The sequence below is a fragment of the Candoia aspera genome, chromosome 2, assembly GCF_035149785.1.
Source record: "Candoia aspera isolate rCanAsp1 chromosome 2, rCanAsp1.hap2, whole genome shotgun sequence".
Classification (NCBI taxonomy): Eukaryota; Metazoa; Chordata; class Lepidosauria; order Squamata; family Boidae; genus Candoia; species Candoia aspera.
The window spans coordinates 47304089-47321048 of NC_086154.1; the positions used below are offsets into that span (position 1 = coordinate 47304089).

Consider the following 16960-nt stretch of genomic DNA (forward strand, 5'->3'; position numbering starts at 1 on the left):
TCAATCGAGAATGGGCGGGAGTATTCAGTTTGTTCTTTGCTGGTAGAGAGCAGCACTGTAAACTTATGTTTAATATAAATTGTACAAGCTCTATCCCGTGGGGCCCTAGACGTAGATACAATGTGGGCTGCGATCTTGTCTGGGGGTATAGATGTACTATTTTGTGCCATCCTGTGGCCTTCACCCAGTTTCTGTAAGAGTGACCAGGTGTCAGACTCTGCATTCAAATGGTTGTTGAATCTTTTGACCATGTTCGTCTGCAATGATGGATCAACCTATGTCAAGAAGGAAGATGGGAGGGGGGAATTGCAAGGAGTGTGAATCACTGTTGTTTGGGCTGGAAAAGGGGGAGTCAAGGTTGTACTGCCAGAGACATCTGTGGCTGATATGGTTGACTATTAGAGATTGGGTGAGAAAGAGATAGGAGGGGGGAGGGGGGCATTGGAAAGTTTTAATGAGTTGAGTTTAGGCGGGAAACTTTTAATCGCAGCTTTTTTTTGTTCTGTACACTTGTTCTCAATAAACCTGAATTCTGCATATTCCAATTGTGCATGAGTTGGGTCAATATTGGGACTGAGGCTGTCAGTTCTTACACCAGGCTTTTTAAAAATCCAGCACCTCAACCGTTTCTATCCACTTCTTTTGTCACGCTACGTCAAGACCATGTAGTAATTCATCCGCAATTTCTTGATCTCCATTCTCGAGGAATTCCTGATATTGTTTTTCGCAATCGTCATTCCATCCTGGAATATATTGTTTGCGATATCCTCTAGGTATGGTGTTCTTTGCTACACTTATTATTGCCCCCACAAATCTCTGATAATTTTCTGCTATGGGGGGTATCCAGCCCACACATTTATCTAAGATATCAGAGAAGGTCCTCCAGTCTTCTATTCCTTTTTAGAATATAGAATCATTATCATTATCAAACAAATAAGTCTCTATAACCTTTATATCAGTGCAATGCATGTCACATAATGGTATACAGTAATACTTTTTTGTAAACAGGTTGACAGTGTTTCAGGGAGATCATGGCCCTTTAAGTACTGGTTTGTTTCTAGCTCAAAACGTTGTTCTTAAGTGAGGTAAAGGACAAGACAGCATTCCCTCACGTATATTGAATGTTGTCACCGGATAGGGGTAAAAATGAATCTTCAGTCTAACAACGTTCACCTGAAGTGGTTGGCTCACTCCACCCTCAAGGTAAAGTTTCGCCCTGGAAATCTAGTTTCTTTCCTAGTGAATCTCAATCCTCTAATGAATATATGAATAATTAATGAATATAAAGGAAAGCCAGTTTGGTGTAGTGGTTAAGGCACCAGGCTAGAAACCGGGAGTTCTGGTCCCGCCTTAGGCACAAAGCCCACTGGGTGACCTTGGGCCAGTCACTTTCTCTCAGCCCTACAAAGGAGGCAATGGCGAACCGCTTCCGAAAAACCTTGCCACGACAATTGGAGGGAGTCATCCAGGCAGTCCCCAGGAGTCAACACTGACTCAAAGGCAAAAAAACCCTGAATATAAAAGTAAGGGTACCATAGGGGATATGTTCACCCCAGGAATTTCAGTATCAGAACTGTGTGCACACATTCTTTGATAGGCTTCTAATTTTCTCTCAAAGCTTTCCTGATTTCAGTGACCTGATTTAAAGCAGCTTTTTGTCACTGCTGTTGTTAATCCAATGGAGGCGAGAGCCTTTGCTGCTCTACACTGGAATCACCTACAGATGATCTCCCTTCATCATGTGAGACAAGGACTGAAGTCTAAAGTGGTATCGTCCAATTTTATCACCAGAGCTGTTATTTGTAGGACTTAAACCTGTAACAGTTAAAACTCTGCGTTACCTTTGTTCAAGCCACTACAACCGGAAGCAGGCCTCGGCCTTCTCCTAGGAAGACTATGCCTCCCAGCACACACCGCAGCAGGAAAAGCGGAAGAGCAGTTTGGACAGACTTTTAAAAAAGAAACTACTACAGTTCCCAGCATGCTCCGCGCCACATTCCTTTTAGAAGGGCTAAATCTCCGGGTTTTTCCAGAACTATCTTTCCCGTCGTGCTACGTAGCTCAAGGCTAAAGTCTGCAAGGCGGCTGCTAGCCAGGGCCACCTCGGGAGTTGTAGTCTTCTTGCCCGTCGTGATCCTCGTTCCAAGGATCGTGGGGGCGGTGCCGCGGTGAGGATGTGGCGGGCGTGACGCGATTCTGTCCGCGTTGGAGCCGGGGCGGTCGTGACGTGGCAGAGAGCGAGCGAAGAGGAGAGCGAACCAGGCTTCCTGGACTCAGACCAGCCTCAGTGAGCGGACGCCGCGAGCTCCTTCCAGCGCCCTGCGGTAGCGTAGCGCCATCCGGAGAGGAGAGGAAGCGAAGGAAAGCGAACAGGAGGGACCGGCGTTCAGGTCGCTGCTTCTGCCTTCCCCTTCGACGCGGCCAGCACCATCCCGCTCGTTCCTTGCGCCGCAGCCCCAGCTCGGAGCCGCCATGGGCCTCACCATCTCCTCGCTCTTCTCGCGCCTCTTCGGCAAGAAGCAGATGCGCATCCTCATGGGTGAGACGCGCGTCGCCGTCCCCGCACCCCGCGAAGCCTCCCCGCCCGGGCGCAGACCCCGAGCAGGCCTGCGGCGACCCCGCCCGGGCGTAGCGGGCGGCCCACCGCGTCGCTTGGGAGGCCGGGATGTCCCCCACCGCTCACAAGACCCCGCGCAGCGCGGGTTGCCTGCCGGGGCTTCGAACGCCTCGTCTGGGTGGCACGGGCGCAACTTAGGCCTGAGGCGAAGGAAGCGGCAGCCGAGTCTTTCGGGGAGGTCTGAGCAGCCAAAAGAGAAAGGAAAGGGAGACAGAAGCGGGGCGGGGGGAAGCTCAGGTCGTGAGAGCCGGGATCGCAAGGGTCATCAGGATCTTCCCAAGGAATCCACCTTGGAAGAAGGTTTAGGTCAAGGCGACTTCTCTGCAGCCGCCCGGAGGCTCTGGTCAGGATGTGGTTTGTTTTCCGTGCTGATGGGGCTTCCTGTGTTTCAGAATAAGTCTTCAGTCTGATCCTTTGCAAAAGCCTGGAGGTTGCCAGGGTTCTTTTTTAAAATACGTTTTTGCTTTATTTTTGTTTAGTTCAATTTTACTTCCACATCAGGAGGGAAATTATAATAAAAGTAATATAGAGGAGAGGTGCCCTAATCCTTGATAGGCATTTGAATTAGTGTCCCTTATGTTGTTTTCTTTTTTTCTGATCTCTTCTCACATTGTCTGTAATTGCAAGGGCTTAAATTGAAATGTTAACTGTGCAAATCAGGGTATAGAGCTGGACCTTTAGCACTTATATTTTTAGTATTTGCTGTTGGGAGATGAGTTTAAACTGAGATACTAAAAATACTTTTATGTATTGACTTGGATAACAAAGAAAAAAACAGATGGTCACAGAAAAGATGTATTGCTGATAGCCTACAATATTAGTTTGAGAATTTGCCCTAAATACATAGTTGCTGTTCTAAAATAGCGATGGTTTTAAACAGTATTTCTCCAGGTCAGGTTAAATGAGTAAGTATGTTCATTTGAAATTGTGCAATTGATATGGGAAGATACCCTTTTTTATTTCAGATTGCAGACTGTTTTCTCTTGACATTTTCTCTGTTATCCTCATGTAGCTAAGGATAACATTATTCTTAGTTTCTTCATCTAGGTATGATTGATTAAAAATATTTCAGCTCTCTGAAGATGTTCTATTTATTCAGAAACTGTTATATACATATGAATTTCAGTTTTCAGTATGTTGTGAATAGTAAGGTAAGCAGGATTTCAGAAAGCCAGCATATGTTCTGAATCTTATTTAATATATTTCTTGAATACTGACTTGAAAAATGAAAATATGGCCTAGTTTGATTTAAGTCTACACCCTACACCAGTGCATGCCAGAAGTGAATTTTGGAAGGTTCAAGTTTTAAATTTAAGCTAATTTCAGTTTAAATTTGAATCTACAGTAACAGGACAAATGTAAATGAGCCTTCCCTGGCCAATGGGGTACCCTACTAAAAATGCTGTCTTCCTTGGAGAGTGGTTATGCTAACTGGAGTTGAAAACATGGTTTAAAGTATGGTTTATTGTATCAAATTAAACTATGAAGATCCAATATTGGACACAACAACAGATTGCTGTTCATTCATCCAGAGAAGGATGCATCAGATTTTCTTGTGCATACTGAAAAGAGAGAGAGTACTTGAGAGCGTGCTCTGTCATGGATGTTGTAGGTGGATCAGTTTGGCTTGCAGTTGCTGATGAAACAATATCCCAGGCTTTTTTTTTACACTTTATGTTAATTCCGTATGATTGTAGAACCTGTGTTTACCAGGGAAATATGAAGAAAACATTAAAATTACTGTATACAGTAGTTGCTGTAAAGAGATAAAAACATTTTAGGTTTGGATTGGGTTTTTTACCCCCCAGAATTCCACTAAAATTTGGAATGCTGTACATATATACACATACACCAAAAGTCAAGGAAACATTATTCTGTCAATAAAAAATACTATGTTTTAGAACTTTGGTTAAGCATTTTAGTGCCTACTTGAATTATGCAGTACAATTGGGTATGGTGAGATTGCCTGACAAGACTCCCCAATGCTTGTGCAAAAAAAACAAAACAAAAAACCAACCCCACAACCAACCAACCCCCCCACCCCCCCAATAGCTTCAGAGGGTTGAGTGGTCCTTTTGAACAGAGCAGGCTATAGGGAGGCATAGTTGGGAGAACTGTTTTCTGTCCTACAATCTTTGGATATTACCAAAGGTTGGCTTCATTACAGCACATTAATATTATTACAGCTAGTATATTAATTGGCTTTATTACTAATCTAAATAGTGACTGAGTCTTTAGGAAATAATATTGATTTGTTTTAAATCATTTTTAAAATCATATATGAATGCTCAACTATAAGTTTTCCTGTTCAGCTTCAGCTTAACTGTTCCAGATGTTCTCAGTATAATAATAAAGCTGTTGCTGTTCATCTCTTTTAAATACATTTTAAAGTATTTTAATCAGTGAGAGTATACTAGATGAGTTTCATTTTAGTCCAGCATACATCTTTCATTTTGGTAAACAAAAATGCTAAGGGTAGATAGTGCAGTTTCAGAAGCTAAATGAAACTGCCAGGGGGAAAAAAAAACATTCAATTTTTTTGATTTGCAGTGGTATCTGTAAAGGCCTTTTACCTTTTTCTTCCTGAGAATTCTGTATATCTGATTTCTGGGCTGTGGGATAGTGTTATCACACCATTTTCAATTTTCTTGCAGAGCTGTTCAGTTTTCTCCCTTTCTGTGTGCAACCCCCCCCCCCAATGTAGTACTTTCTGTTCTCTTTCCAGCCCTGCCTTATCCTTCGGCCTGAGAATATATTTCTTCCAAATTAAGAGCCCTGTGCATTAGATTTTATAAACAAGGAAGGCTTGCTTTGAATATTAATTAACTGATCAAAAAGCAAAGTGTAACATCCCATTTCTATTCCCTTGCACTCCCCTCTAATCCTCTTGTAAGAGCATCTCTCTCACAGTCCTTTACACACCAAAAATGATATGAGGGGAAAAACAATTAACTTTGTTTTGTGAGATTAAATAAATCAGACAACAGAAGACTGCCGTGTGAAGAGTTGCCACGGTAGGGAAGACAGAAGAATCTGGGAAGGATTTCTTTGAGGGAGTAGAGGGAAAGACTGGACACTTTTGCAGGATATGCTGAGCCATAGAAGTTAAGTTTGGTTCAACTCCAGTTCTGTGGTTCTCTTATTTTTATAACAAGCCATAATTTCAGACTTTGATTCTGTATTTCAGCTGTGGCTCAATAGTTAACTAGACTCAATTTGAGAGTTAACTAAACTCCATATGAGAGTTAACTAGGTGGTTGGATTGTCTGCAGATCAGAAACATGGATCTTCATGGGCATATGGGTGATGTTATAAAGTAAAAGGGGCTGTGGGAAGAATTAGACTTCTCAGTGCACTATACAGAATAGTTTTTCATTGTGGATTTTTTTTGCATACGGAAACTAAAACTAAAACTATGCAAAACTAAAACTGTTGCATTCTAAAATTAATGCAATACTCTGGACATTTTTATTTCTGACCATGGTACCTCATTATCTTGAAAATCAGGAAAGTAAAACAAATGCCATACTAAGATTTTTATATACTTCATCCATTTTGTTCATATGCAAGCACTGCTTTTCACACTGTAGGGCATACAAAAATCACTCATTGCATTTTCACAAACTGTACATGAAATTCTTTGGGTAACATCAGAAAGAAACATTTCCTTAAAGTGGGAATATGGGTATATGTTTGATTTTTATTGTTTGTATTTTACATACAGTAATTTTTGGAGATAGATATACAGGCAATGAAAACTTTGTAATTGTAAACAACCACTGCAATTCAAAGACAAATATGAATACTTGTATTTGATCTATTTAGATAATGAATTATTTTGATTAATACTTTAGACTTGGTTTGTGGACTTTGGTAGTTTATGTGTCTCATGTTGCAACTCTAAACACATGTACTTGGTATTAAGTCCTGCTAGACTAATCAGGACTTTCAATAAGCCTGTTTTGGACTGAGCTGAGCTATTCCTTTTTAGAAGGAATATAAAAGTAAGGGTACCATAGGGGACATGTTCACCCCAGGAATTTCAGTATCAGAACTGTGTGCACACATTCTTTGATAGATAGGCTTCTAATTTTCTCTCAAAGCTTTCCTGATTTCAGTGACCTGATTTAAAGCAGCTTTTTGTCACTGCTGTTGTTAATCCAATGGAGGCGAGAGCCTTTGCTGCTCTACACTGGAATCACCTACAGATGATCTCCCTTCATCATGTGAGAGTACATCAGAAAGAAACATTTCCTTAAAATAATAATGTATAAAAGAAGTATAATTCTCAAGCTAATTCTTAGCATTCTACTGTATTACAAAATATTATCTCACATCTCTTAAGAAGGATGAAAGCACATAACTTATTTATTTATTATTCAAATTTAATTACCGCCCATCTCCCCCAAAAGAGGGACTCTGGCGGTTGCAAAATGCAAATGTTTGTGAGCTCTTGAGCTTAATTTTTTTTAAAAATGCAATATTATCATGTTATTTTTATGTAATATGTTAACATCTAATATATTTCAGCCTCAAACTGAAAGTTCATTATTTATTAATATCAATATTTGCTTAATATTACTGCATTTTTCTAAATCAGGCTCAGAATGCATGTTTGCTTTCATCTAGGTAAAACCTATGTAAAGACATGGTTTTATTTTTCTAAAAAATCCAAAAAGGTTAATTGAAATACTCAAGAGATAAGTTGACAGTACATTAGGGAAAAAAGGCTAGCAAATCATAGTCACTCAGTATAAAACATAACTCATATGCATTTTAACTTTACAGTAACAGATGCATATTTGTTTTTAGGGGGGGAAACCCATGTTTTTTGGTATACTTCTGCAAATTTTGTAGTTTATACAAGTATGCTGATAATTCCTTTCCCCCCCCAATGACCCTATTTCACAGATGTTAGTATTTCCTTTCTGAGACTGAAGTTGCATGGAGAGCTATGGAGAGGTTTTCTTTTCCCATAGTGAATCAAATTTTTACCAGTTTTGATTAGCGTATATTGTCTGTCTTCCAGTTTTATTCAGACCAGCTAATTGCCAATTCAGAGTTAGTTCTTCTGTCTTGTGTTGAGGAAACTATTGGGAACCTTCTATTTTTCCTGCCTGGAATAATACCCAGAATGTTAGTCTGAAATATGCTAAAATAGTGTTCCAGAAAGCCATTAACAAGCATATTTGAACCAAAATGATACAAAGCTGAAAACTGCACATTTCAGATGACATAGAGACAAAAAATTCCTATCGCAAACCATATTGAAAACCTAATCTAGTGAGCCAGAATTAATGTTCAGAGATCTTGCTCATGATATTTAGCTCTTGCAGTTGAGCGTAGGGTTCAGAAGTGAGGAGACCAGTTACAAATCTCAGAATAGGAAAAGAAATTGCAAAGTGAGGAGTGAAAATAAATTGTATTTTTATTTATGTGATTTAGTTACAGTATGACCCACCCTGAGAGATGGAGAAGGAAAATTCACAGGAAGTCTAATTTGAAAAAAAAAAATGTGGCTGAACCTGTTGTAAAAAGTGTGAAGAGTAAAAATTGGCTTTATTGTTGTTGTTGTTTTCCTAGTTGGCTTGGATGCAGCTGGAAAAACCACCATTCTCTATAAACTCAAGTTAGGAGAGATTGTCACTACAATTCCAACAATTGGTAAGAACATAGGAATATATTAAGTTGTTAATATTATTGAGAAAGCAGAATTGTTACAGTACATTATTGCTGAGCTCATAAGTTTTATGACTGGGAGATGCTTGTTTTGAGAAATAATCCCAACAAAGAGAAATTCTGGAGCCCAGAGATGAAGATGTCTATGGCCAGCATACCGTTTTTTCTGCTACATGTTGGCTTCCAAGATCAACTTTATTCATAATGATATTCAGATAAAAGAACCCTGAAGAAACAAACATTGAAAACTGTTTTACAGGGCAAGATAAATACCCTTAAGAGAAAATAAAAATCTTTGTTGAATTCTTTCTGAAAAATGTTGTATGTTCTAGAACTCTAATTTTTAAAAAGTGACTAAACAAATTCTGCTGTACTTTTAGCTGTTTGTGATTATATTTGTTTTTGTCAGGTTTATATAATGCCATCCCCACCCCTACATCAATCAGCTGTTTAAGCATTGAAGTGTCCTTAAAACTGCCTGGCTTGAATAGTATCACAGCATGATATAATTGATATTTCTGATTGTTGTAACTTCCTTATTTCTTTTTAGGCTTTAATGTGGAAACAGTAGAATATAAAAACATTTGTTTCACTGTTTGGGATGTCGGTGGTCAAGATAAAATTAGACCACTCTGGAGGCATTATTTTCAGAACACACAGGTAAGTTCTAGCAAGTTCTTTTTTTTTAACTCATTGAATTAACTCAATGACTCTCAATTATTTAGGATTTAAATATCCTTAATTTTGCTTTCTTTCATGGTGCTGTATAAATTTGTTAATGTATTGCAGTTAATTGAATTTTTACTTTTATGTTTTGTTTTTATTATTTTATCTACATGTACTTGTTTATTGCTGGGGATGGGGTGCTATAGCTAAAAACCTGTATAGAAGGTCTCTTGAATGTTAATCTTACCCATTGAACAAGGTTATGTTTCTCCAGAAGCCGGTGTGGTCTATGTTTAAGGACTTTATCTGTGATGTCCTCACTGCAAACAGTAATTAGTTAAGATGCAGTTCCCTAGGGCTTAAGATTCTGCAAGGCTGAAGAATTAACTGCAACAGTGTGCCTGTATAGATACTTGGTTCCCAGCATTTCCCAGGTGATTGGGGGTGGAAACTGCTGCACATAGTTGCTGTCTCGTGTCACTTCCACAGTTGTTCACATGAGCTATGCTCCTCTTCCAAACCTCTGAAACAGATGGGGTGTGCTGGGGCATTGGGCATTGTTTCCATTGCTAGATAGTGTTCCATCAGTGGGCAGACTGTTAGGTACAGTCCTCATGCCACTGTCCCCAAACAGTAGAATTGTTTTGCTATGCAGCTTAATGAAGAACTTTAGTCACTGATGGGCAAAACTATATTTGGAGCACAAATGGCTGAAAGCATAGGTGAAGTCAGTCCAGCCCTCTGCTCATTGCAGGAATGGAAACTAAATAATTAGTCCAAAAGTGTAATGCTTGAAAATTTAAACTGAAGAAGAAGCTTTCTTCTTCATCAGCTTTGCGCCTTTATGGTATCACTTGGCAGGACTGCTTTGTGAGGTTCAATAGAAATTATAGCCTAACTATAGCCTAACAAGAAGCATCCTTCATGGTTGACTATGGCAAGTTGCATCATTTTGCAAATAGTAGTAATTCATTTGTGGCTGAAGAGATGGTTTTCCAATGAAAGCTGTCATAAATTGCTAAAGTTTGAATAAACTTTCCTGGCTTTCCTGGCTCTTTCAAGGTACTGGCACCTGAGAACAGATAGCATGTCAGGAGTGAAGCTTGATACCTTGCATGGTTTCACATTTGAAACTTTGTTTTGGAGGTTGAAAGAAGAAAGAAAGCTCCCCGAGTCATTTTCTGACTCTTTGGGAGACGCCGCTTTCACGATGTTTTCTTGGCAGACTATAGAGCGGGGTGGTTTGCCATTGCCTTCCCCAGTCATAATTACCTTTCCCCCAGCGAGCTGGGTACTTATTTTACCAACCTCCGAAGGATGGAAGGCTGAGTCGACCTGAGCTGGCTATCTGAGAAACCAGCTTCTGCTGGGATCGAGCTCAGGAGGTTAAGATATATGAAATCATGACAGAATTGACTTGAGTCTTTTTTTTTCTTGTCTCACCACATTTATCAAATACACTTTTTTCCAGGGTCTCATTTTTGTGGTAGATAGCAATGACAGAGAGAGAATTCAAGAAGCAGCAGAAGAACTGCAGAAAATGGTAACTATTAATCAGAATGTGAACATTTTCTGTGTCAATGTGACAACTGAGTTTTTTAGAAATAATAAAAGCAGAATATAAAATAACGAAAAAATCAAACAGGATGTTGGATGTTCAGAGACATTATTATGTGTTTTAGGGCTGTGGAAATAATTAGGATGAGGTGTTTCAGAGCATAGGGGAATGCAAGCATAACATCTGCCTGCAACTCTTTAAAGTTACATATATGTGGTTCAACTCAGAGTAAGCAATATTATGCAAAGCATAGAAAAGAAGTAAGAAATTGTAAACAGAAGGAATTTAAAGACATGAGATAAGAAAATGAAAGGAGATTATTGCTAAACCAACACTGCTCACTATACCTCTTACCTTTTGGTCCTTGCAAATCATACTTGCTTCCGCTGTATCCAGACACTACTTTGCCTTTGGGCCTTCAAACATCTTGCCTCCCTTTTGTCAACTGCATCCAGCAACAGTGCAGTTTCTTAGTCTTCCTGTTCCTCTCATTCTGTTCTCTCCTCCATGATGTATTTATTTTGCAGTTCAGTCCTAATCATTCACAATTATGACCAAACTACTGTTTTTTTAATATATTTATTTATATTTATTTATTTATATTTCAAATTTCCATCACCGCCCATCTCCCCGGAAAAGGGGATGTATTGGCCACTTGTTTTTCATATTAAGTCCACAATCATTCAAGCACCCATTCATTCTTGACTCTTTTTCTTCTGTTTTACCACAACTAATCCCCCTGTAGTTTTTGCATTCACGCTTGCTCTCTTTCCTTTTGCAAAGAGAAACAATAATGTGAGACACAGATGGAGTCTTTATACATATGGTAAACTAGTTGCATGGCCATTCCGCATCCATATTTTAACATTTCTCCAGTTACACTGCTTACACCTGCAACCTTTTCAAGCTTCTTGTTGCATTTTTTACTTTCTTTTCATCAATTTTTCTCAGACAATAATATTTATAGCCTTCATTTCTATTCCTGTCTTCAGTGTATCGTTCTTCCCATTCAGATCTCTGAAATGCTCCTGATATTCCCTCATTTCATTTTCTCAAAATATTTCATCAGTTTTATTCTTAATCTTGTTCATTCAGCTAAGGGCTGCTTGTTTAGTTCACCCACTTCCAAAACAACGTTTTATTGCCGTCAAATTTTTCAGTATTGTTCTGCCTCTTCTAATTTTTTTATTTGCTCTCTTTGCAGCTGCCTTTTTCTCTCTGCAATATTATACAGTATCTTTCTCTTATTCACATTTCTTGTGGCAAGAATTCTCTTAAATGCAATTTTTTTCATCCACAGTCTCTTTACTTGATTCTGCTAAGCACCCTTTTTCATTTTTCCTATCTGCAGAACTCCACACATTTCTGTGGCACTCTGTAATATAATTCTTTACACAGAGTTTCTAATACTTTCTGCATCTTCTTCCTTTGCTAGTTTTTCATACAGAATTTGTACTTTCTCATCCTGTCCCACATTCAGAACCTTTTGTCACCATTGTGCCTCAGTCACTTCCTTTTCCATGTGTACACTTGAATAGATTTGTGCTTAGATTGTATATTTGAAACAGCAAATACTCTCCCATCATCATTCTCATTCAATCATTCAAACAAGGTTTTTCTATTCCACCTTAGTCTCACTCATCCATTTATGCTACTTAACAGTGGATTACAGTCATTCAGAAAGTTGTGCAGTTTTTCCCAAAACGTGTCACTGATTATCATCATTCCAATAGAAGAGAATATATGTAGCTCAGGGTTGATCTGTGGAGTCCCTGGTGCTCTCTGAGCTTGGTTGTTTGCTTGCAGACGTTTCATTACCCAACTAGGTAACATCTTCAGTGCGAGAAGGGAGTGGGGTTTGTTCCCTGTTTATATACAGTAGCTTGCCCTGCCAGAGTTGGTGGGGGTGTGGTTTTCTCCTTAGTAGTTCTTTGATTAGGGTATTAATTTCTGCATGATTGTTTTTCTGCTTGTTTGATTGCTTATCATCATTCCCTGGATTGCAGCATGCTAACCTGTGAATTAGTACTATCATTCAGCGCTCGTAGCACCAATTCAGACTTTTCGACATATGTGCTGGCCCTTTTGATTTGTAATTAAACTTGCAGCATCACTTCCCTGCGTTTATTGTCAACCTCACAAGATCAGACCACCTTCAGACTTATATTCTTGTCATTTCTCTTAACTTCAGATATACAACATAACTATTCTTCTTTTATTCACTCATTTTACTAGTTAATGCATGTTTTTCACATTTGCTTTTCATTCCAAGTTGTCATCTTCCATCTGCTATTGTTGCCATCCAATGTGCCTATAGATTTTGACCTCTGCTGCTCATCATGGCTTTGGTCAACTGACGCTTTCTCATAACTTTTTTCACTAATAACAGAAGTATGGACTAGGTTACCAGCCTTTGTTTTAGTCATGCCATGAGTAGCATTATGTGCTCCTGGTAAGAAAAGTATGATCAGTTTTGTTTATTTTCAATAACATTATACCTCCAGGAGCCAGTTTAGCATAGCATGCTGTTTCTCATTAGACTTTCCAGAAGCTGTAACAGTTATTATTAGATATCTCACCTTTTTATTTATGTGTGTGTGTCAGCGCAAGGTAGTGAACATATCTAATACTCCTGCCTTATATTTTCCCCACAACAACCACCCTGTGAGGTGGGTTGGGCTGAGAGAGTGACTGGCCCAAGGTCATTCAGCTGGCTTTCATGCCTAAGGGAGGCCTAGAACTCACTGTCTTCTGGTTTCTAGGCCAGCACCTTAACCACTACACCAAACTGGCTTACTATGATAATTTGATCATCATAGCTTCTGAATACTATTTGGGGAAATTAAGGAAAAATACAGCCAGCCCAGTTGTCTTCTTCCCTTGTAGGTTTGCTTGTAATAAACTTAAAAGAGGGAAGTTAACATGGTTTTTTCTTCCAGCTTCAAGAAGATGAGTTGAGAGATGCTGTGCTGCTTATCTTTGCAAATAAACAAGACTTGCCAAATGCCATGGCAATCAGTGAAATGACAGATAAACTAGGCCTTCAGTCCCTGCGTAATAGAACTGTAAGTATTGAGATTTTCTATATTCAGTGGAACTTCTGAATGAAAAGAAATGCTGGCTTTTGGTATAGGTATTGGGGTTCATCAGTAGAGCAATGTTTTCCTACTTTCCTTGGAAAGCAACACCCAAGTGTCTTTAAACAGCACTTGATACTGCAAAGGGAGAGTGGCAGAAAGTGTTGTTAGCCAACCTATGTTCCTACCAATGCATAAATGTCTGTCCACTCACATGAGGCATTATTGGATTCAGGCCTTTGAGTGCAGCCCATCAAAGGTTTCTGAACTTCAGTTCCAACTAGCTATCAGCATTAGCTGTTCTGAACAGAGTTAATATTTCTCTTTAATGGGTGAAATATAACAACAACAAAATGCTGAGTGCGGTTATAATTCTATATTTATAGAGCCATAGATTGTATCTTCTATGCTAAGAAATAAATCATTGGTAATTGTGGTTATGCTTAGCAATATTTGAATTTGTATTGTCCTTTAGGACTTACTTTATTGTTGATATTTTGTTAATTATTTTTACAAGGGCTATTTTTATTTATCTGTAATCACTCTGGCCTGTGGAAGGAAGAGTAGCATAAAAATAAAAAATATGGTACCTTAGGCATTTGAGTTAAAACTGTTATGCTATCTTTGGTTATAATTCTGTATTTTTTTAAAAAATAATTTTTTAGAAATTGGTAATTGCTGGATACAGAAGTTAATTGCCATTGTCTTCTTCCAGGGTGTTGACATCCCTATGTTTTGATTTAGAATTGCTTAACATGGTAGGAGATGCGGGAACACGTCCTGGATTTCAGAGTTGAAATGTGTTCACAGATAGATGGTAGAATACTAAAAATATCACTTCCTTCTGTTCCACAGTGGTATGTTCAGGCTACCTGTGCTACACAAGGTACTGGTCTATACGAGGGACTTGACTGGCTGTCAAATGAGCTATCAAAGCGTTAACTGCAACTGGATGACTTTCACACCAAGGACATGTTTGATATAAGTGGTCTAGGCTTGTTACATCAAAATTAGCTGCATCTTGGTTATTATACAGTATCTGGAACTGATTTGGGCAGGATATTACAGCATTTTTACTTATTTTGTTGCCAATTATTGTTCTCCGGGCTATATGTTGCTAAGGTAACAATAGGCCTGGATTAAAAAGAAAAACTCCTTAATTTGGAAAAAGTGTATCTTCTGATTTTTCTTTTTGTTGTTAGCCTAAATGCCTGAATATAGTTGTGACTTTGAAATCTATTGAATGCTTATTGAGCCCCAATTCAATTAAGTATATTTAAAAAAAAAACCCTTCTCTATAAGTTACCAGTATCTTGTTTCATTCCATAGGACAGTCTGCTGACTTAATCTAGCATTCCATTTATATTTATTTCTCTCCCTTATAAAAACACTTCCTAATATTGCCAAGAAAATGCTCTAAAACACTATTCAAATCTTCTGCACTGAGGAACATTTTATTAACCCCCCTCCCCCAATTGACCCACTTTTGCCTTTGTGTGAACTCAGCCTGATAATACTTACTGTGCTGGTTGCAACAAGCTCATTGGAGTTTTTAATATTCAGCAGATTGTCTTTTTTTTCTTTTTGCATGTTGCTTTCAGTATCAGCCTGTTTTGCCCAGTGTATAATAGTTCTGCTAAAGTTTTACTGTTTATTGGTGAACATATCTTCATGAAGAGATTTTGAAAATTCTTCAGACTCGATGGATTAATTTCTTTATAACCTATTCAGAATTATTCCTAATTAAAATGATACAAATGTATAGCTTTGTGTATGCTCCTTGAATCTTACGTTTGTGGAACTGATATGAATGTGTGACAGATTCTTTTTCAATAAATGGAGTTTTTTCTGTACCTTGAACACAAACAGATCTGAATAGACTTTGAGTTGTTTTCAATTTGGCAAAAAATTAAGATGGGCAGTTAAACTTGTGTACAACATAACTGATTAATCATCAAAGCTAAAATCTTGTAAAAGTGTTTTGAAGCTGTAAATCTAACTCCTTTTAAGATGTCCAGATATGAGCATACTTAAGAGTTCAGAATTGTAATAAAGTACAAACTGCCCAAAGAGTCTGTTTCATTAATGATTTGACAGAACACTGTTTGCTAGTAATTGTCCTGTGATTCCCTTCCATGTGGTCAACTATTTGATGCTACATATTCTAATAGCTGCTTAATATGGAAACACAGGAACCCTTATATATACTCTCTCAAAATCTGAATTTTCTAATTTCCTTTAATCTGTTATAATCGGCACCCAAAAAATGCTGCATTTAAAACTGAATTTTTAATTTATTGAATTACTTTATATTGTTCAAATAATTCTCCGAACTGCTAACTTGACATCATACAAACATTAGCTTCATACTTCATAAAGCCATAATACCTTCTCAGGCTCATTATACTTTTGATGAATTATGGTATTTAAGAAATCAGCATACTTGGAGAACTGCCATCAGTACTTTGCAAACATGTTGGGTATGTAATAGTGGTATGCATTGTCCACAGAATCCATATTTCCATCTACCTCTTCATCCTAGTTATTAATAAAAATGTTAAGGAATATTGGTCTCATGACTGAATGTTTTGGCACTCCACTTGATACCTTCTTCCAGTTGAATTTTTACTTTAATTATAAACGTTGAGCCACCTATGTATCCATTCAATAGTCATGGTATCCATTCCATACTTAAATAACCTGCTACCAGAATGTCACGATATACTTCGTCAAATACTTTACTTCTACAACATTCCTACATCTACTCAGAAAATTATTGGATCAAAAAATTAGATTAAGCCAATGAAATGTGTTTTGTAATAGGACTTGCACAGACCAGCATTTTTTCTTTGCCTCATGTTCTCATTCCAACAGTAATCAAGCACGAGCAATGAATATTGCCAGGCTACTCAAACAAAGAAAAACTAAGTCTGGTGCTTGAATCTGAAAATCAAAAAAACCAGCTCGTTGCGTTGCATTGCATCCAGTTTGTACACCTGGGGCAAGGCTGCCTGAATGCCCTCACAGGAATCCACTAAAGGAGTTTAATTGTTTTTAAGATAGTGTTCTTAAGGGATAAATTTGCATTTACATCATGGCTTAGGGCCCTCTAGGTAAAGGTAAAGGTTTCCCTTGACATTAAGTCCAGTCGTGTCTGACTCTAGGGGGCGGTGCTCATCTCCATTTCAAAGCTGAAGAGCCGGCATTTGTCCATAGACACTTCCATGGTCATGTGGCCGGCATGACTGAACAGAATGCCATTACCTGCCCGCTGAAGCAGTACCTATTAATCTCACATTTGCATGTTTTTGAACTGCTAGGTTAGCAGGAGCTGGGACTAGCAACAGGAGCTCACCCCGTCAC

At 38.4% G+C, this 16960-nt stretch overlaps 1 protein-coding gene across 1 annotated transcript; it reads left to right on the forward strand.

The window, feature by feature from the left end:
* Positions 1-2197: 2197 nt before the first annotated feature.
* On the forward strand, positions 2198-16162 carry ARF4 (ADP ribosylation factor 4). The gene is made up of 6 exons (XM_063291758.1): positions 2198-2539; positions 8201-8281; positions 8847-8956; positions 10434-10505; positions 13460-13585; positions 14453-16162. Exons 1-6 carry the CDS (start codon positions 2473-2475, stop codon positions 14537-14539), a joined length of 543 nt encoding a protein of 180 aa, XP_063147828.1. The 5' UTR covers positions 2198-2472; the 3' UTR covers positions 14540-16162.
* The last annotated feature ends 798 nt before the right edge of the window (positions 16163-16960 follow it).